Source organism: Pan paniscus, chromosome 11 (assembly GCF_029289425.2).
Source record: "Pan paniscus chromosome 11, NHGRI_mPanPan1-v2.0_pri, whole genome shotgun sequence".
In the NCBI taxonomy this organism is placed as follows: Eukaryota; Metazoa; Chordata; class Mammalia; order Primates; family Hominidae; genus Pan; species Pan paniscus.
In genome coordinates, this window is record NC_073260.2 from 25,173,476 (window position 1) to 25,195,194 (window position 21,719).

General features: G+C 50.0%; 1 protein-coding gene across 6 annotated transcripts in view; it reads right to left on the reverse strand.

Annotated features, from left to right (window-relative positions):
* Positions 1–21,719, reverse strand: part of COL27A1 (collagen type XXVII alpha 1 chain) — a 156,843-nt gene that overhangs the window by 108,704 nt on the left and 26,420 nt on the right. For 5 of the 6 annotated variants that reach the window (XR_010109099.1, XM_063594253.1, XM_063594254.1 and 2 more), the window contains exons 5-7: positions 20,916–20,969; positions 9,530–9,583; positions 7,974–8,027 (exon numbers count right to left, since the gene is read on the reverse strand). Coding sequence is in view for 5 of the 6 variants with exons in the window: in XM_063594253.1 (XP_063450323.1) it covers positions 7,974–8,027; positions 9,530–9,583; positions 20,916–20,969 (162 nt within the window). In the remaining variant the exon portion in view is untranslated. The remainder of the gene's footprint in view (positions 1–7,973; positions 8,028–9,529; positions 9,584–20,915; positions 20,970–21,719) is intronic. The other variant, XM_034928907.3, reaches the window with a different exon arrangement.

A 21,719-nucleotide genomic window follows, 5' to 3' on the forward strand; every position in this document is an offset into this window, starting at 1 on the left:
ACTTCATCTACTCCTTCCAACAGTCAGATGAGCTGGGCTCGGGGGTGACTATCATCTCCATTTTACAGAGAACACTGAGTCTCATAGAACTGAAGACGCCTACTCTGAGTCCCATTGCTAACAAGCCACAGGCACTCACTACCAGATCCTTCTGACATCTGGGAACACGCTGGGAATCTTGCAAACATCTCCAGACATGTACAGCTCCATGCACTTACACAGACACACACAGGCATACACACTCAACACCCCCCATCAGCCCCCAGGAAGTGGGGACTCTTTATTATAAACAGCAGAGTCAGTTTGATCTAAGAGGTCTGGAGAGTTTACAAGCATTCTTTCTGCACCTATTCATGTCTCAAGAGCCCTCAGTGACATGATTGTATCTCAGATTCAGGGGCCTATGGAGATTGATGCAACAAGGTTGGGTGTGATTCTTCTAGCTGGGGCGTGTACTCTTTTCCCCAGTGGGCAAACCGGGGCATACAACCTCTTGTTTCAGACCCATCTGGATTCCAGTGCTGCTGTACTAACTGGCTGGCTGGGTGACCCAAAGCCAATGACTTCACCTCTGAGAATCTCATTTTCCTCAATTATAAAATGGGGCTATAAAGTTGGAGCAGGGATGGCAGGATAGAAAGTGTGTAAAGCGCAGTATTTGGCATTGGATTCAAGGGCGCTGAAAAGGTTAGCTGCTGTTATCATAATCTTCATTTTTCATTCATTCATTTGATAAACATTTACCGAGTTTTCATGCTCCAGCGCCGTTCTAGGCACAGGAAGAATGAGACAGACAACATCCTTTGCCCTAAAGGAGTTTACATTCTAATTAAGGAGGTATAAAAACAAAGCAAACATAAAAATAACATCTGGGCTGCAAGGAGAGAGGAATGGGGAGTTGCTTAATGGGTACAGTTTCCGTTTTGCAAGATGAAACATTTCTGGATATTGATTGCACAACAATGTGAATGTACCTAACGCTATCGAACTGTACACTTAAAATTGGTTAAGATGGTAATTGTATGTTATATGCTTTTTAACCACAATTAAAATGAAATCTTTTCAGAAACAGAGAGAAAATGTCTAGTAGTGATCAGTGCTGTGAAGAAAAGGAAGTAAAGTTACGGACAGAGAACACGGCATTGGGGAGGGATGGTGAAGAGAGGGTGGGATCAAGCAAGGCTGCTCTAAGGAGATGAATGGGATGAACACAGGGCTGGCTCCATGGAGAAAGGCAGTGCAGGCAGAGGGAACAGCAAGTGCAAAGGCCCTGAGGCAAGAACACCCTCAAGTGGCTTGGAGGGAACACAGGAAGGCCTGTATGACTGGAATAGAGGGGGTGAGAGGGTGAAGGATGGCGGTGGTCGGAGAAGCAAGAGGTCAGAGCATGCTGGCGGTGATATGATGCAAAACCACAGAAGCTCTTTGAGCAGGGAGGTAGCGCGACATGATGTAACTAACAGCCGTGATCATCATTTTTCCACCTGGAGCTTGCAGATTAGGAAGAACAAGTGAAACTTTTTCCCAGTGAAGAGCTGAATGGAGCCTTGCACTCTTGGTTATGTGACTCTGTATGAGTAATTATCCTCTCTGAAGCTCACTCTGCCGTATTCTACCTGCCTGCAAAGATCCAATGGAGTAACAGGGCAAGAACCCCAAGAGAACCATAATGTGGGGTCCAGGGCGCCCTTGGCCATCACCAGCTCCTGTGGCTTCATCTGCAGCCACAAGAACCCTGCTGAAAACCAATTCTTCAGCCCCCAAACCTCCCCACAAAGGAAGCAGAGGCATTTCTCCAGTGAAATCCCAGGAGAAGATTTCAAGTAAACCCTTTTACTCAGGATGCAGCTAAATGGAAGTGAATGATCATCACGGGCATGCACAGTGGCAGGCCCTATGCCTGGCTCAGCACTGAAGCCTTCATATATCAGTTCATGGACTCCTTGCTATCACTCCTAGGAGGCAGAAATTACCATACACATTTGCCAGTTGAGGAAACTGATGTTCAGAGGGGTAAAGAGACTTTGCTGAGGCCACACAGCTTTCTAGGGGCAGCACCTGGCCTGTGACTCCAATCCCGCATCCTTAGCCATCAAAAAGCATGGGATGAAACATGCTCATTGAGGCCTAAGACCTGCCTAGAAGAGCCACAAAGCCACTCAAGGAGAGATCCCCTTATAGATGCGCCTCCCTGGGATGAAAGCTTCACATCATTGCAGCATTATTCAGGCAGAGGTCAGTCATGAAACCCTGGAGTAACTGAGTTGAAAGAGCCCCAAACAATTAGTTTGACAATCTCCTTTCTCACTGGACGGACTGAGAAACTGAAGCTCAGAGAGGGGAAGGGACTTGTCCAAAGTTACCTAGCAAGTTATGGCCAAGCCAGTACTTTTCCCTGGGACTCCAGACCCATTGGGATATACAATTTCTAGGTATCTCTTGATCAAGGGACCCTGAAGGGCCTTGAACATTGCCGTGAACACCCCAGTTTCTCCTGGATGGCCAGGAGCAGCAGAGCGAGCATAGCCAAGGCGGGAGGTAGGCGGTGGGAGGTGCTTATGCTCCCTGGAAGCATCTTAACAATGTTTACCAAGCTGGGGCCAGCAAATAGCTTCAAATGACAGGGCCCCAGACCTGCAAGAATCTAAACCATTATCTTGTGCAGCGCCCCGCCAATTATGGGGCGGGTGCTGACCGCAAGGTGGGCCCGTGGGCAGTGACTTTCCAGTTTGTGATCGGTGCCTGACTGGCACTAAGGGAGAGGGAATGTTTCGGGGAGCTCCAGGGACCGTGGTGTCTGCAAGGGGCCTCTGGCTGCCCAGCAGGCGGGTCTCCACAGGACCTGTGTTTATAATAGAACTCGGTCTATATTTTGGTTTGGGAGCCAGATTAATCATTGCTTACAATGCGCAAGGAGAAACCAGACATCACCTCACTGTTGCTACAGACCGTCTCCCCGTCTGGCTGGGCTGCTTTCTGGGCTTTGGGCAGGGAGGGGAGGGGTCCCGTCCTTGCCTGGGGGTCCTAGGGACCCATATGTACTCAGACATCGGCTGTCCACCGAGGCTCCACCTCCGCCTGTGCGAGGCCTCAGCTCCCCTTGTAGTTGACATGAAACTCACCAAGCTTGCTTAGCTCTCCATGAATCTCTGCTGAACTTCGCTACCTCCCGGGCAGCCCACACCCCAGACTGGGCCATCAGCAGGACAGAAAGAATCAAAGAGTGAGAAACACATGCCTAGAGTAGAGGGTCTTATTATGTGATGCTGGACAAGGTGTCTCTCCGGGCCTCAGTTTCCCCAGCTGGCCTCTCCAAGTGTCCTGTGGGCTCAGAAATTGTAGGATTCCAAAGTCTGTGGCTAGTCAAAAAGCACAGTCCATCATGGCACAGCCAGGTGTCTGACACCCAACTCTGCTCCGTGGATGCCTGAGACGGCTCCAGGCAGGAAGGTATATTTTCTGCATGGCTCATTCATTCATCCAGTTAGTCATTCATCAAACAAATGTCTGTTGAGTCCCAGCAATGACCAAGACCCTGTGTTAGGCACTAGAGATACACCAGTGAACAGAAAAAACTCTCTACCTTCTACAAGGGGATGTGGGCATTAAATGCATATTAAGTGGAATGAAGAAGAGTGCTAGAAGAACATAGATGCACCCAGCCAGAGGAGGTGACATTGTAAACTGAGGCTTGGGGGAGGAGCAGGACTTGGACAGGAGACACAGGATGGGATAGGAGGGATGCCAGTCGGTATGGGCTGCAGAAGCAGGGGAGCCTGGAGAAGTTTCTTGAGAGGAACTCTATGGAATTGGGGGTGCCACACTCAGGCAGAACCGGGAGTTCAGCAGAAAGGTGGGAAATCGTCTCAGGCAGCCTCCATCACATTTCCCCAGACACACTTCCAGATGACCCCTGTGCTCTCCCATTTTATTACAGCTTCCACGGATAATGGCCAACTCAGGCAGCATTCCTGCTAGGGGGCAGGGTGGGGGCAACAGGAGGGAGCTGGGGGGATGTCAGGCTGGAGAGAAGCAAGTCAGGTTTTGATTTGAGTAGCAGTTTTGTTCCATGCATCATGTCTATCTGGGGCAGTATGGTAAGAAAGATTCAGGGACTGTGTCAGGACTTGGCCAGAAAGATCAATTCGTGAGGCTTGCCAGAGGTGAGGAGCGAGGGAGTTGAATGTGGTCAGCACTGCGCTAAGCCCCACGTGGGAAACAAAGATGAACAGGTTGGGTTCTGTCCGCTGTCCAGTCTAAGCAATGTGTTGACACTAGTGGGTTGCCCACTAGCCCAAAGAGGCCGAGAAGGGAGGCCAAATGGTCAGGAAGTGAGGCGTGACTTCTGCCTGGAGGTGCTGGGGAGCATTCTTGAAGAAGATGCTATTCTTCTCTAAGAACAGAACCAAGGGGCAGGCACATGAGGATGAGTGTGGAGGAGAGGGCATGCCTGGGGAGGGCACAGCAGAAGCAAACACAGGGAGGCAGGAAGGCCCAGGGTACACGGGATTGGATGGGGCCAGGGTTTCTACACAGCGGGGGCCAGGGAGGCAGGAAGGCCCAGGGTATATGGGATTGGATGGGGCCAGGGTTTCTATACAGCAAGGTTTCTCAACCCTGACTTTGTGGGCTGAACACATCTTGTATGTGTATGGGAGGGAAGGGCTATCTCGTGCATTGCAGAATGTTTAGCAGTATTTCTGGCTTCTACTCATTAGAAGCCAGTAGCACCTCCCTCCCAGTTGTAGGTAATGGCCAAAAATATCTCCAGACACTGCCAACTGTTCCCTGGGGGGCAAAATCACCCCAAGTTGAGAACTACTGGTCTACAGGAAAGAAAGCAGGAGGGTTAGATGAGAGAAAGCATGGGAGGTGCACATGGAGTTCTGGCAGCCTTCTTGGCTAGTGGAGGGTGGTTAGCTGGAAACTAGCAAAATGACTAGTGCTACCAGATTGGCAAGACCTTCTTCAGATGCTTCTCTTCGTGATCATCATGATCATTATTTATTCATCACACAAATACATACAAAGTGCCAGCCGTGTGCCAGCCCTGTGCTGAGTGCAGGGATATTACATCTCATTTAATCCTCCCAACCACCTCATGAGGCAGCTGAGGCCCAGCAAGGTGAGGCAACTTGCCCAAGCTCACACAGCAGGAGAGGGACAGAGCGGAGATTCCATCCAGGTCTATCTGACCTGTTTTGCATGTCTTCCCCACCTTGGGAACTGGCCCAGCAAAGTCCTTCCACAAGTATCTCAGGCGGTGGCAGAGAAACAAACCTTCTTGGGCAGGCAGCCTCTTTTTTACCAGACGGACACTGTCTTGTTTGAGCAACTGTTTCAATCAGCCTTGTGGTGACAGAAAGGGCCTGAGGGTCAGAAGACCTGGGTTCGAATCCTAGCCCTGCAGCTTAGAAACCCATGGAAGGTATTTCCATTAAATTGGTGCCTCTCATTCTTGACTGCACGTGGGAACCACCTGGAGGCCTTTTAGAGCTCCTGATGCCTGAGTCCCACTCAGACCAGCTGAGCCAGAATCACCACGATGGGGCCTGAGCTCCCCAGCTGGGAGCCACTGCTGTAGACTGCACCCTCCAACCAAAACTCCCTTTCTCTTGCTAATTTTTCTCCATAGTCCTTTCTGTCTTATAGTGTACCTTTTATTTTTACTGTTTTTCTTTGTATCTTCTGTCTCCCCACCCCCCCCACAAGGATGCAGGCCCTGTGGGGCAGGGATTTTTGTCCATTCAGCTCAGTGGCTGGCACATTATAGGCATTCAATAATTCTTGTTAAATAAATGAATAAATAGGATTATCTGTGTTGCCTCAGAATGACAAAAATTCAATGTGCTGGTGAGCATGAAGAGGAAGCTAACCTCACCTCTTATCCACTCACTTCCCTTCTCCCCTCAAGGCTTCCCACAAGAAATAATGCAGAAAAGCCACACTGCAAGATCAGAGCCAAGTGGCTGCTATTGTCACCAAAGATGTGTGTGATAGGAAAGACCATCTACAATGGTGGCCCCAGGCACATTGCCCATGGCAGTGGTTCTCTTCTCTGATCCCCACCACTGGTCAGGGGTCTCTGCCTTGGGACCTGAGCTCCCCGACACTTCGCCCAGCACCCTCTGTAAGTGGGTGACGCCAGCCTGCCACAGACCAAACTCTTCTGTGCATGTCTAGGCCAGGGCCAGAGGGGAACTCAGAGCAATTGGCTTTGCCAAATAGTTTTCCAGCTGCGCAGTGGCTTTTCCTTAACTTGGAGAAGCTGCCTCTCCCTGCTCAGGTGAGCTGGCTCCTCTTGGTTGGGGGTCCTTGGCCTCCCCGGACATCTGCTTAATGCAAGGAGCCCTGGCACCCCAGGGAGGAGCTGGTTCCAGTCTGGTTTCCCCATCTCCTGCCACCTCTGCTAGGCTGCCACCCCCATGCAGAACAAGACCACCCGAGGCTGCTTTATGAGCTGGGACCGGAAGGAGCCTTTTCCACTCACACCTCATCCATCAGAAAGTGCTAGAGCCCAGAGAGGAAGTAAGTGGGGAGCGCAAGTCCCTCTGTGTTCTCTGAGCCAGAAAAGACCATGTTTCCCAGCTCACAAACAGCCACTGCTTCTGGGGCGGGCCTCTCAGGTTGAAGGTATGGCCTGCTCTGGCCATGGAGAAGGGAATGGGGGAACGAGGTCCTGCAAGGGCCCCTGTGTCATGGGGCTCTCAAGGCAAGAACAGGATGGAGCTGGGAGACACCCCAGCTGTCCAGATGAGAGCCAGATGGCCTAGAGAGAGTTCAGCTGTGGCCATAGCTGGGAGCCAGGGCAGAAGCTTAAGACACAGTGGTAGGCCGATGGATTCACCAGACAATCCATCAGCGGTCGGGGATTTTCTTGGAAAAAGCAATTGATCCTTAGTCTGCATTGCCTTCCCCCCATTTCCTGAACACCTGCTATGCACAGGCTTCATGCTAGGCTCATTGGAAGAGCAATAAACCAGATTTGCACACCCTGGTTGGTGAGGCATGCCTGGTGGCTCAAAATAACTAAGCCAAGACAGCTTAAGTGTTCTTGAGCAGAGAGGAGCCTCATGGCCTGAAGCTGGGTGCTCCAGGAGGACTCCCTGGAGTAGGCACAACTAGAGTAGAGTCTTGAAGGAAGGGAGACACAGGCTGGAGGAGTTACAGAAATCCAGGGGGACTGTAAGTTACAGACCCACTACCCAGGAAATGCCAATCTTTTCCTCACACAGGCGTTTGGACAGGTAACTCCCCCAGCATGGCTGAAATGGGGATGGGATGGGCGTGACATAACAACAGCCAGGAAGGTAGAGAGAACCCACTGCCTCTCCAGATCATTCCCCTTCCCCTGCAGAGCATCAGCGAGGGCCGCATATTAGACTCTGAGAGCTCATTGACTTGCCCAAGGTCACCCAGCCAGGAAATGGCAGAAGCAGGAGTAGGACCCAGGTCCAGCTGACCCCAGGGTCCACTCCCTCAACTTCTCCGCTCCAGGCCTTGCTCCTGGTCACACAGCCCCAGACTGTGCAGGGTCAGAGACGGGGATCATTGTCTCCATCTCATGTAGAAGGAGGCTGAGGGGCAGAGACAGGACTCGCAGGCCCACGGCCACTCAGCCAGTGGGTGGTGGAGCCAGGGCCAGCACAGGTTACTCCATCACCACAAGCTTTCATGAAGGTGGCCTCCCTGGGAGCAGCTGGGCCCCCAAAAGGAAGGACAGCAAACCAAGGATACTTCCTATGCTACCTCATTAACCGTGGTGGGAGGCACCTACTACAAGCCAAGGTATTCCCTGCCCCCAACAGGCACAACCCTTGGAAAGCTCTCTCACCTCTCACCCATGTGCCCTGTGCCCAGGGGAGCTGGGCTGGGGCTGGGGAGAGGCAGGTGGGCCCACAGCTCTTCTGCCTGAAGACCTGGCTTGCTAGGAGGCCCACTGCGCAAGGCAAAGCATCAAAACCAAACAGTACCTTTCGTCCCGGCGGTCCTGGATTCCCGGAGAGCCCAGGCAAGCCCATGTCGCCCTGGAAGACACAGACAAGGTGGATGAGGCAGGAAAACGGGAGCAGAGACACTCTGCTACACTCCACAAATTGGAATAGTAACTTCCAATGGCTGGTTGTTTCCAAATGAGATTCATAGAGAAGTAGAAGCCTCAGAGGAGACTCGGGGGCTGCCCAGCAAGAAGAGTGGGTGGTGTACCCAGCCCCCTCCCCACTCAACTCAGCGGCTCCCTCTGATCTATTTTACATACTGGGCTTCAGCAGAAGACACCACTTGAAGAATGGGTTCCGATACTAAAACCATATTTGAAAACTATGCTCCAGAGGACATGTGCCTTATCAGTCCCATATCAATCAGCCATCTCTCCCTGCAGTCCTAAGACACCTTCCATTGCTGGGCATGCCGCTGGCCAAGCAGGGGGCATTTCTGCCACCACCCCAAGACCTGAGAACAGGCCACACAGGAGCAGGAGAGAAGCCTGGGCTCCTGGATGCCGATCTCATTTTGCCACTTATCAGCTGCATGACCTCCAGCAAGCCACTCCTGCCTAGGCCTCCATTTTCTCATTTGTAAGCTGGGCCCGTCTGTCCTGGCTCATGGGGTTATGATGGGGGTCAAGTGGTAGTATATGGGAACACTCTCCTGGGACCCTGGGTCACCCAGTAAATATGTGCTAAGTGCAAACACCTAGCAGTGAGGATGTGAAGAAATAAGCAACTCGTGTCTTGGGGAAATCAAAGAAAGCAGCCAATTCTAGGTGCCTTTAAGCACAGGAGGCTGGGCTGAGAAGCAGTGTTCCATCCATCAGGATGGCTCTGGGGCTGTGTCCAGAAGGAAGTCAGGCAGACCTGGGCATTGCTTCCAGGGTGTGTGTGCCTGGAAGACTGACACACTGGACAATCTCATTTGGAGTTCTGGGCTCCCCTCTTCCCATCTGTCCTGCACTCTCTCCAAGTCCCTTGCTCAGTTTATGGGGTGGATGCTTCAGAGATGGATGAAGGCCTTTAGCCAAAGTGTTTTTCCTTCTGCAGGCAAGCCTGGTTTCATAGCCCTTCAGAGTTAGGGAGCCCTGAATCTCTAGCCTCCTAGAAATCCACAGACCCGTCTGCTGGAGTTAACCTCAGCAAAGGCTTTGAGTGTCTATTGGAAGCTTCCTGGCCATGTGCTACCAAGAAACTTCTGGATGCCCACAGTCACCTAGCAGACCCTGCAGAAAGCCATGCAGGACATTAGGCAAAAGGACATTCACCAAGCGTGTGTCCATAGGAGAAATCTTTTGTCAGTTTTGTTGGTTGCATTCTGGAAAGAAGGTGGCTGGGAATAACCTTGGGTGGGTTTGGTGTTGGGAAAGGCTAAAGGACTTCAAGGAAAAAACCAAACCATACCCTAACCCTTCCAGATGTTCCCACCTCCCTGCCCTTGCCATGCATGGCCTCTGGCAGGACAGCTAGCTTTAAAGTGTGGCAATTTCACTATCATCCACTCCCCTCTTCCCTGAGAACTGGGGTCCCTGGAAACCTACCTTTGCCCCATCGTGGGCCTTTCCTGGTGAGAGCCCTGGGTCCCCTTTCTGTCCCTGAAACAAAAACAATTCCACTTTGGCCACCAAGTCATCTAGAAAGGATGTCTGTCACCCCACAAACTCTGCTCAAAGCCCTGCTCCCTTGCTTAAATGCCTTCCCATCCATCCTCCCACTCACACACCTCCAGAGGGTCTTCTCCAGTTCTGCTACTCCCCTGCTCTAACACCTTCCACAGCTTCCCCTGACTGCATGGTGACAAAGTCCAAATTCCTCCTTCTGCTATCCCAAGTCTTCTGTAATCCAGCCAGTCCCAGGCACCCTATCTAGACTCTGCTCTCCTTTCAGCAGCCAAACCCACAGAGAGGGTCCCTCTGCTCTATCCTCAAACCACAGCCCACGCCCCAGCCATGTCCCACACTGTCCTGCGACCAGGCTGTTGCTCAGGCAGTCACCCACACCTAGAAACCCTTTCTCCAATCATCGTTAGCCAAACCACAAACATTCTTCAGTTCACAGCTGGAATGTGTCCTCCACATCCTACTTGTAGAGCTCTGCGTCCATCCTCCAGGTGACCAGTCTCTGCCCGTGCACGTGGCCAGGACTGTCTCCTGGCTTGTTCCCCTGGGGCTCTCAGGGGTTTCTGAGAGACATGTCCAAGAGGCGTGTCAATACTTTTTGATTTTCCAGAATGTTGATATCCATCTCATGGGTCTCTACATGAGGTTCAATGCACGAACAGCCACTTACAGGTGTGTACAGCCCTTCACAGTTGGCACTATCCCTCACCGCACTAGATTTCTACAATCTAGTGAGGCAAAGGAAGCATTATTCCTCTCATAATATATTTGGGAAAACTGAGGCTACGAGAAGGAAAGGGACTGTCTAGGGCCTCAAGATGAAGCATTGGCAGAGCTGAGATTATAATCCTGACTGGTGACTCCCAGACCTGCGTTTCAGGATGCCCTGGCTCCTGCTGAGTTAGAACAGGCAGTAACTTGAGGAGAAACTGACAAGCAGTGGCAAGCATCAGAGGCAAGCACTCTTTGTGCCTAGCATAGGGGACAGTCCCTGTCACACAGATCCTGGCTCCTGAGAGCATGGGGCTCGGGAAAAGGGCCCACAGGTTCACCAGCCATGTCTGTCACGGGGTGCTCCTGGCTGCGGCTCCTCTCCTTTGGCCAAACCTGATCAGATGACTCAGGAAACAGCCCTGTGGAAAGTCAGTCCACCCTGTGTCACCTTGTAAGAGCTCTTAATCTTTGTCGCCATTCCTATCCCACCTTGAGCCCTCTCCCCTCCCTGCCTCAGCTGGGCCCAGAGTCAGAAGTCCTGGACCTGCCAGACTCACAGTGGGACCTCAGGCAAGTCACTGCACCTTCCTGAGCTCAGCTCTCTCACCTTTAAAGTGGGGACCACACATGCGCACACACATACACATGCACACACACACAAACACACGCCAGCTTCCCAGGTTTCCAGGCAAGGAGCCAGTGGGATAATGGTCATAACACATGGGAGGGGTGGTTTGGGCAACTTTAATTAATTCCCACTCAGTTCTTTTCTTCGTTAGAACTCAGATTTTCCAAATCCTGACTCGGTCACCCTCCACCAGACATCACTGCATTCTGAACTAGAAAGTGCCTCCAGAAGGGAAAGGAATGAGCTTTCGCTGCTCACCTACTATGTGCAGACACTGAGCTAGCCCCACTCTGTGCACCAACTCCTTTAGTCCTCATAGCACCCATTTGTTCCAAGGAAGGACAAAGGTGGGTTCAGAGAAGGCCAAGTCCCAGCCTGGGCTGGCCTTCCCTGGCAGGGAAGAGACAAAGGCTGAGTCTGTCCCCAGGCTAGGTCTGACTTCAAAGCCCCATTTGCAAATGGGAGGCCTGGGTGCTTCTCCCACACTCCCCATCCCCCCAGCAACCCCAGGCTGAAGGTCCCCAGAACTCCAACTCTGTCCATCTGGGCCCCTCCAGGTCATATCTTCTGCAGAACCTCACCTCTGGGATTCACCTTGCACTGCAGCTGCTCCTCCTGGACACCCTCCCACCCTGGGCTGTGCAGAAGCACAGCTCAATGCCTTTTATGTCCGTGGTACAAGGCCAGACCTAGGGCTACCGAGGATTCCAATGGCCAAAAAAGGACAGCAGCTCTTTCTCAGCCAGCCTGTGCCTACCTTGATCTGCAGCTGATAGAGGAGCTGGGCTTAACAAGCTTTCAGGGCTGGGCCTTCAGGTATCCCATTCTGTTATCTTACAAAAAAAGGAAACTAAGACCCAAAATGATGACTTGTTCCCTTGCCCAAGGTCCTTACCCAGGGCATTTTAGTTATTTATGGATCTCTCTCTGCATTCTCAGCAGCCAGCACAGTGCTCGAGATGCAATGCCTGCCCGAGTATGATACCTACAAGTACAGATGCTACAAGCCAAATCTCAAGTTGAACAGAAGACAGGGAATGCCATGGTGGGGAACAGACACACTCACGTCCATGATGGAAAAACCAGAGAGACCAGTGATGATGATAAGCATTAATATTTACTGTGTGCTCTTTAAGCCCTGGACACATATTAACTCATTTAATCCTCCAAAGCCATAAGTTGGCAACGATCACTATCCCCCTTTTACAGAAAAGGAAGCTAAGGCACAGCAGGAATAAGTCACTTGTCCAAGGTCATACAATTAGAAAGTGGGATTTACTCATTCTATTACAAAGATACATGCATTTGTATATTCATTGCAGCACTATTTACAATAGCAAAGACATGGAATCAACCTAAATGCGCATCAGTGATAGACTGGATAAAGAAAATGTGGTACATATACATCATGGAATACTATGCAGCCATAAAAAGGAATAAGATCACGTCCTTTGCAGGGACATGGATGAAGAAGCCATTATCCTAAGCAAACTAATGCAGGAACAGAAAACCAAATACTGCCTGCTCTCACTCATAAGTGGGAGCTGAACAATGAGAACACATGGACGCACTGGGATGAACAACATACACTGGGGCCTGTCGGTGGCAGGGGAGTAGGGGTAGGGAGAGCATTAGGAAAATTAGTTAATGCATGCTGTGCTTAATACCTAGGTGACGGGTTGATAGGTGCAACAAACCACCATGGCACACGTTTCCCTATGTAACAAACCTACACATCCTGCACATGTGGCCCGAAACTTAAAATAAAAATTAAAAATTAAAAAAAAGAAAGTGGGATTTAGGTTCTTGCAGTCTGGTTCCAGAGCCTGAACTCTTTACATTTTGATATACTGCAGATGAAAAACTACAATCCGGTGGTAAGTGGAGGACAGGAAGAAGTTGGAGAGAACTTCACCTAGATGGAGGTAAATCCTTGAAGGGAGTTACAGCTAAGTTGAGGCTGGAAAAAGACAAGGAGGAACCCGATGAAGTGGCGGCTTAAGGGATGCTCAAGGTACCCCTAGACAGGTGAAGGTATGACTTCTGGGATAGAGCACACTGTATGTCTTCCCAGCCAGGCTCCTGCAAATCTTCCAATAAGAAATATAAGTTATATACAAAGTCTAACTAACCATTTACACCTTCATAGAAACAAGAATCTTGTTGCCAGACCAGCTCTCCAGCCAATGAGCTTGTGTGACCACGACAGAGCCTGTGTGACCTTGAGCAAGCCACTTTCCCTCTCTGTATGTGAAATGGCAGACTCTGCCTGGATTAGTTAACAGAGCCAGGTGGTACTAGAAGACAGATGGGAGCCTTAAGTGCCAAGAACATAGCAGGAATGGGAACTATGGTGAATACCTTTCCTGCAGGTAGGGTTGGGAAATAGAACAGAAGGCTTGGGTGGCTGAGGCCCAGAGATGGGGTGAGACAAGGGAGGAATAAATCACAAAAGATTTGGAAATTCTGGCCAGGCATGGTGGCTCATGCCTGTAATCCCAACACTTTAAGAGGCCAAGGAAGGAGGATCACTTGAGCCCAGGAGTTCTGGACTGGCCTGGGCAACAAAGTGAGCCCGTCTCCACAAAAGCAAAAAATTTAGCTGGGTGTGGTGGTGCACACCTGTAGTCCCAGCTACTTGGGAGGCTGGGTGGGAGGACTGCTGGAGTCCAGGAGGTCAAGGCTGCAGTGAGCTATGATAGCACCACTGCACTCCAGCCTGGATGACAGACCAAGACCCTGTCTCAAACAAACAAATAAATGAATAAATATTGAGAAATTCTGAGCTGGAAGCCTCCTATATATGTCATCCTTGGTCTCAGTATCTGGCACAGGGCCTGGCCCAGAGAAGTCAACATAAAATGTTTCACCAATGAGCAAATGAGTGAACAGAGTCTCAAGAGACAATGGTAGGGATAGGAATGGGTCAAATCTGGCTCCTGCCCCAGAACTGTCTCTGAATTTTCATTCACTAGGCCTCTTACTATCAGTACGACTATTTTCATGGGTCTAGAAGTTCTGGACAATGCAACAAGGCAGGAAAAATAAATAAGAACTACTAACCTTTGAGGAAAATGAGACAACAATATGTTCTTTTCTGCAAATAATGTGAATGCCTATCTATAAAATCCAGGAGACCCAACAGAAATACTAATAGAATTAATAAGGTGATTCAGTAAGGGGATGGTTATAAATTAAATACAAAAAGTAAAAAAATACAAAAATCAATAGTTATTTTCACTAGATGAGAGCTATCTAGAAAATATAACGGGGAGAATATTCCATTCAGGACAGCAAAAAATATATAAAATTTCTAAGTATAAACCTAATAAGAAATGTGCAGGGCTTATGTAATAAAAACCATTAAAGTTTACTAAGAGACATTGTAAAAATTCAACCAAATAGGAAGACATGCCATGTTTTTAGATAGAAAAATGTAATATTTTAAAGACGGCAATTCTTCACAAATTAATATATGTATTTAATTACAATTCCAGTAAAAATCCCAAGCGTTTTTTCAAGGAAATTATTAAGATAGGCATAAGGTTCATCTGATAGAATAAATAGCCAGAAATGTTTTAAATGAAGAGAAGAAGGAGGATACACAGAATAAAGATAGTAAATGTCATATAATTGGTATTTTACTAGCATAAAAATAAATAAACAATGAAACATAATACAATGGCTTGTATTAGACCCATGTCTATCATAGAGTAAACAGTGGAGGAAAGATGGTTTAACAAGCGGTTAACTGTTGGAGGAAAAATAATGCTGGAGCCCAACTTCATTTCCATCACCTCCATTAACATGAATTCCAGATGGTTTTAATTTTTTAAGAGTACAAATGATTTTATGAAACGACAAGGCATATAAATGAATACCTATCTGATCTTAAAATGGGAAAAACATTCCTATGTATAAAAGCAAAATAAAGAACCACAGATTTTATAGATGAATAGAGCCCTCCTGAGATTATCTGACACATTATTTTTTTAAAGGATAACATTTCTATTTGTGAAAATCATCATGAATACTCTTAAGAAGCAAACAACAAACTAGAAAATATTTGTAAGGTGGATGAAGCCTTAATAACCTCAAAATAATGTTTACAAACCAATAACAAATGGCAACATCCCAACCTTCCAAAATAAACCCACTCATAAGTGGTGAAGTACAAATGGAAAAGAGATTTAAGAAAAACATACATCTCATAGATGATCAATGAAGTGAAAATGATAATAAATTATCTTCTTTTAAAAATATCTTCCTTTAATGCTAGCAGCAGCATAAATCAGTTTAACCTTTCTAGAAGGCAATTGCTAATAAAGTAACAGCTAAGCACGTATATGTCTCTCATGTGCAAGGCATATTAAAAATCATTTGTATATATGTGTATGTATGCCTGTGTATGTATATACAAATATATCTTGGTATATGTCTTGATATATGTCTACATATACATATATAAATACACATATATGTGTGCACATACACACACATGCGTGCACATACACACACACACAGTTTAATCCTCAGAACAATCCTATGAGGTATGAACTATGATCATCCTTGTTTTACAGAAGTGGAACCTGAGGCCCTCCAAGTTTTAAGTAACTTGCCCAAAGTCATACAAGCAGCAAATGGTAGTGAGGTGGGAGATGAGACTTGACTCTGGAGGCATGGCTTGGATTTGGGACCAAATTGAGGACTAGCTAAAACAGGCATGAGGTAGAATCACCTCTCAGGTGACAACCTGAAAGTGACTGCCCCTTTCCATGGCAATGACCTGATGACCTGGAAGTTACCACCACTTTTCTAGAAATGTCTGCATACTCTGCCTCTTAATTTGCATATAATTAAAGGTGGGCATAAATATGACTGCAGAATTGCCTCTGAACCGTTACTGTCAGCACACTGCCTATGGGGTAGCCCTGCTCTGCCGGAGCAGTCACGGAGCTGTACTGCCACATCAATAAAGCTGTTTTCTTCTACCACCAGCTGGCTGTTGAATTCTTTCCTGAGTGAAGCCAAAAACCCTCCCAGGCTAATCCCCAATTTGGGGCTTGTCTGCCCTGCATCAGTAGAGCCAGGATTCAAACTTGGGCACACTGACTCCTGAGACCACATTAGCAATTCTATTTTTGATGAACTTATCCTAATGAAATAATTGGAGATATTCTAACATTTATATACAGTAATGTTAATCAAGATAATATTTGTATATTAATTTAAAGTGGAACTGATTTTTTTTTACTAATGGAGTAAGTTATATAAAGCATGGGATATTAGTGTTGATAAAATGCCATGAAGCTATTAAATCATATGTGATGGATGCCAAGTTGCTCACACAGGAGAATGTTCACAATAATTGTTAAGTGAGGAAGGCCAGATGCCCAGCCACTACAAAGTGGATCCACACTCACATATGTGACACACACAGGGAAGACCAGAGAGCTGTGGAGCTGAGGGCTAGATTGACGCCTTGAGGTCAGACAGTTGAGGGTTTGAATGCGTGCTCTGCCACTTACTAGAAATGTGACACTGGGCAAGTTATTTAGCATCTTGGACCTATTCCCTCATCTGTAAAATGGGGGTAATAATACCTGCCCTGCAAAGTACATAAAGCTCTTGGCCGGGGCCTGGCCCAAAGGTTGCTCAAAGTGCTCTCAGAGCTTATTACTGGGCAGGACCACTACAGGTAGCTCACTTTCTTCTTGACATCTTCTGGACTTCTCCATATTTTCCTTGGGTGGCTGAGGCCCAGGGTGGGGCTGAGACAAATGAGCACTAAATCACAAAGGATTAAAATATTCTGGGCTGGAAGCCCCCTGCATACTCCATCTCTGATCTCAAGTGCCCAGCACAGGGCCTGGCCCAAAGGAAGGAACATTAGAGGAAGAGGAAAGGTAAAGCTCACACTTGCTCTGCCAGCAGCCACCTGGGCCTGCCCTCTGCTGACCACATCTCCTTCCCAGTGTCCGAGGGCCGTATCATCCTGGCTAGTTCACTGCAGACCAAGTGGACCAGACCAGAGACAAGGTGGCTGGCTGCTCAAGAGTGGAACCAGGAGCCTCATGGCCCAGTGCAGGGAGCACTGGCGGGGAGCACTAGCTTCCCTATCCAGAAGGAGACCCCCACCTCTGCCCTAGAGCTCCTCATTTGCACCAAGGACCTGCATCCCACCTGACTCCACCATGGTCCAGCATCAGCACCCTGCCCTAGGGCAGCTCCAGCCCTCCATCTGGCCACCAGCCAAGCTCTGCTTCTCAAATGGCCTAAATGGCGTTTGCAGACCTCATCCAGTCATGTCAATTCTGCTGAAATCCTTTCCAGGTCTTCCAGCTGCTCTTTGGATAAAGTCCGAAAATCATACCGCAAACTACCAGGCCTGTTGCCCTCACCAGCCTCCTCCAGCCCCTTTGCCTAGTCGTCCACTATACTTTAGACCTTGGTTCAACCTTCCTGCCCTCTGAGAAGGTGTCCCTCACCTCCCGGGCTAGATCAATCCCCATATCGTGGGGTCTCCGAGCACTCCGGGCCTCTCACATGGAGCCCTAGAGACCTAATCATGGTGTAAGTCTGCATTTGTCAATATGGTTGGCTTGTTTTGCTTTCTCGCTCACCTCTACACTCCCCAAGGGCAGGGACCATGCCTGCCTGTGTCCCTGGTAGCCCCAGTGCCTCACGCATGCAGACAACTGCCCCTTCTGCAGCACCTGCCACGGGTCAGCACCGCTCTAAGCAGAAACACATCCTCTCAGGGTCCTAGCTTCTCTGCCTCATTCTCAAAGTCCTGGATCCAACTCTGTGCTGGAGCTGACAAGCTCCCTTCCCTGCTGGATTGGAACATGGGATATGTGGGTAGCTGGCAGATAGGCAAAGCCTTGGACTCTGGAGGAGGAAGATGGGGTGTGGCCTGGCTCTGGCCTGTGCCAGCTGTGACACCCTGACAAAGCTCCTTCTGGCAGGCAAACCCAAGGATCTGAAATACAGTCCCCCCACTGCCCAGCCGTGATCTAGGCAAGGTCCCTTGGCCTCCTGAACTTTCACTCTTCTGCACCCTCCGGAGGGATGAGGTCCCTCACCTCTGCTTTCTCTCTTTCTTGGTCTTCCTCAAACCACCCATCTCTCCCACCCTTGAGTCTAGCAGAGGGATCGTCTTCCCACAAGGCCATAAGCACCTGAAGGTGGAGATGCACTGATGGGATGACTGCATGGGGCTGATCCAGTGCCGTGCCCCCAGGGCAAGCCCTGACAGTGTGACTGATTTATCTGTCAACAGCCCGTAGTGGGTGCTCAATACACGTTTGTTGACTGAAGGAGGATGAATGGATGTGTGGCCCCAGACACCATGCTGGAAGAGGACGGGACAGCACAGGCCTTGGGGGAGGCCAGCCCTACAGTCCCACCAGGTCACCTCCCATCCCAAAGGGGATCTGCTGAACAGTAAGGACTCTAGGACCCTCTTCCCAGGGTCCCACCCATTCATGCAGACACACAGCTTTCTCAGCCAATCTCAGCCAAGTCATTACTTCCATCCAGGGAGGGCCTCTGCTTTAACCTTGTCCTGCCCATGCCACAGATCAGCCTAGGGCCCTGGCCCAGTTAACTGGGCCCCCCACCAGCCTGCTCTGGGGCCACCTCTGTTCACCCTTGGCCTCAGGGCCAAGTGTCCAGGCAAAGGGCATGACATTTCCCCCTGGCATTTTATGCAAGTCCCAATGAGAGAAGCAGCCTCTGATTCCAGTGTATTTTATAGAACCCACATCCTTATCTATTATACACAGATGCAAATGGGAGTCCTGTCCATGAGGCCCTGAGTCCATGGTTCCCAGCTCCATGTGGTGGCAGGAGAACTCACTTGCTAGGGAGGAGCCTCAGTGGTCACACTAAGAGATGTGTTCAAAATGCGAGGAGAAACAGCTGGCAGGCCCTCCTCCTACCATGGCACATCTGTTAGCAAGATTGGGGTGGGCTACCATGGGCCTGGTACTGAGGTTCCACAGTGCTCTGAGCAGGGCCAGCAGAAGGAGCTGATGGAGCATCTGCTACCACAGGAGCAGGGAGTGAGCCTAGGGGTGGGAGGAGACAGGCTCCACTGGTCCCAGAGCAGGTCAGGAAGGGGCAAGCCTGGCCATTCAAAACAGCTGCTGATGCTCGGCATCTTGATGTGCCATGACCTCTGCAAAGCAGAACTCTCCAAATGAGTTCCTGCCTCTCTGCCTGACCCATGGGGGCAGTCTCCACTGCCATTTCCTAGACAATGTCTTACTCGACCCGTGCCTCAGTTTCCCCATCTGTAAATGGGTACAGTATCTCCACCCATCTCTTTAGGTCTTTGTGGTGATCAAATGAGACAAGCCACATCAAATGCATGCACAGTGCCTGGCACACAGGAAGCATTCAGTATATGGCTGTTATTATCATCAGTGTTCACCCTGTGAAAGCCCAGAGCACCTCCAGGCAGCTGCTAAGCACTGGACACCTGAGGCCTCCACTGCCTGCCTTCCGAAAAGGAACCCAGCCCAGCCCTGGACGTAGAGTCACAGATCTAGAGGGGCTGAGGCCAGTGCTCCTGCACTCTGCTCTGCCCCAAGACTCTGGCACCACAGATCCATATGCCCAGGGCTACCACGTGAGACCTCTGTCCAAAGCTCCCAGACAAGCTGATGGGCCAAAAGGAGCCCTACTCCATGACTCAGGAGAGATGGGCTTTAGGGGCTGCTCAGCAGCTCACTGTGCATGGCCTGGAGCCAATCAGTTAAGGGCTTTCCTTAAGCCATTCAACCTCTGCAGCTGGGTTATCAAAGAATGACCCGGGACCTGGCCCAACCAAAGCACGGGGGTGCTCTTCACCTGGTTACCCCACAGATGACACAGGCTGAGCTGGGAGGCCCCTGAGTCAGGAGCCTGTCTGCCCTCCACAGCTCCTTCGGCACAGGCACTGTTCTCTTAGCTTCAGGGACTTTAGCATCTTCCTTCCCCTCCTATCTCTCCAGCCATTCCACAAACTTTCTTTTCCCATGACCTAAATGTTGCTGGCTCCGGCAATCCTCTTGGTGCTCTGAGTTTCTCACTTCCAATGCAGTGCCCCAACAACCTTGCCCTCTGCCAGAGCTCCAGGAACAGACTGAAGAGCTCAGCAAGTGGTGTTCCTATATCATCAAAGCATCAGCCACTAAGGTCTCATTAAAAGTGAATTCGAGTATTCCAAGAAGACTCCCTGGGGGAGGTGGCATCTCTGCGCCAGCCTCCCCCTGGCTCTGTCTCCAGCTCAGAGCAATCCTGAGTTCCAGAATATCTGTCCATGAATGATCACTTGACCGGGCTACATGTTTCTACGTGCAACATCATCTTACTCCTCCTCCTGGGACCCAGTTCAGTCCCCAAGGCTAACATCAGGGAGGTAAAAACTGTCTGGTGTTTGTAACCGTCTCTCACCTTGCACCCACCACCATCCTTTCCACCCTACCTCCTCCCACACCCCTAAATTGGCCCAGACTAGCCTCCTTTCTCCCCCATATCACCCCTGGTCTCCCGGCCTTGGCTCTGGTTCCCCACACCGCATTCATCCTCCTCAGGGCATCCAGTGAGCTTTCTAAAACGTGATCTTTCCACATCCCTCCCCAGGATGCATCTTACAACCCGGTAAGCCTTATGTTCTTAGTCTGACATTCAAGGCCAGCCTTCCCTATTTAGCAAGAAATCACCTCTCTGCCCACTCCCCTGAAGGCTCTGGGTTCCAACTGCCCGACTCTCCCAAGTCTCTCCCAGGCGGAAGCACTGTGCCTCCGGACCAGGCACAGGGCCCAGCCCTGGAAAGGGGCCCAGAGGGTGCCCCTGGCTTAGGCGGGAATCCCCCTCAGTGCCCCTGAAGCCCTCCCACCAGGCACCCCTGGGAAGCACTGCAAACATGGCTGCAACCCCAGCACCCACTCCATGGCCACATCTCCAGCAAATACTCACTTTGGCTCCAGGAGGGCCGGGGAGACCTGGATTTCCATAAGGCCCAGGAGGACCCTGAAAGAGACAAGGAACAAAAACAAAAAAAGGTGACAAAAAACAGGGGCCATCTCGCCTCTGACAGCAATGCCTGGCACCTTCCCTCCACCCACTGGTTTATCTTCTCCCCAAGCCAAGCCCTAGCAACACTGTCGTGGCCACTCAGCCTACTTTTGGGAGCACACCCTCCATGCCTGGCCCGGTGGGAAGCACATCCCATGTGCCATCTCATTTGATCCTGTTAACCTGGAAGGTAGGTGGTGTTGTTATTACTATTTTGAAGACGAGGATGCCGATGTTCACAGAGGGTCGTAACTGTCTCAGATCACCCAGCTGCTAAGAGGCAGAGCTGGACCTTGACCTCGGAGCACAAGTCCTTCACCCCTAAATTTTACCACCTCTCCACACTCTCTCAGCCTAGCCCCGTCAGCCCTTCCCAGCTTCTTCAGGCTCAAACCACACTTAGCTACGCACTTCCCTCCCACGTATCTGGTACTTTCTGTCCTCATTGCATTTGCCCATGCTGTTCCCTCATCTGGCAGCATCTTTTCTCATGCATCTCCTCTGCTTGAAACCTGATCCATCCTTCAGGCCTGGCTCAAAGTGCCATCTCCTCTGGGGAACCCTCTAGGGCTCCTCCAGTCTCAAGTGGACTTTTTTTTTAGAGGCAGGGTCTTGCTCTGTCGCCTGGGCTAGACTGTAGTGGTATGATCATGGCTCACTGCAGCCTCAAACTCCTCGGCTCAAGAGATCCTCCCACCTTAGCCT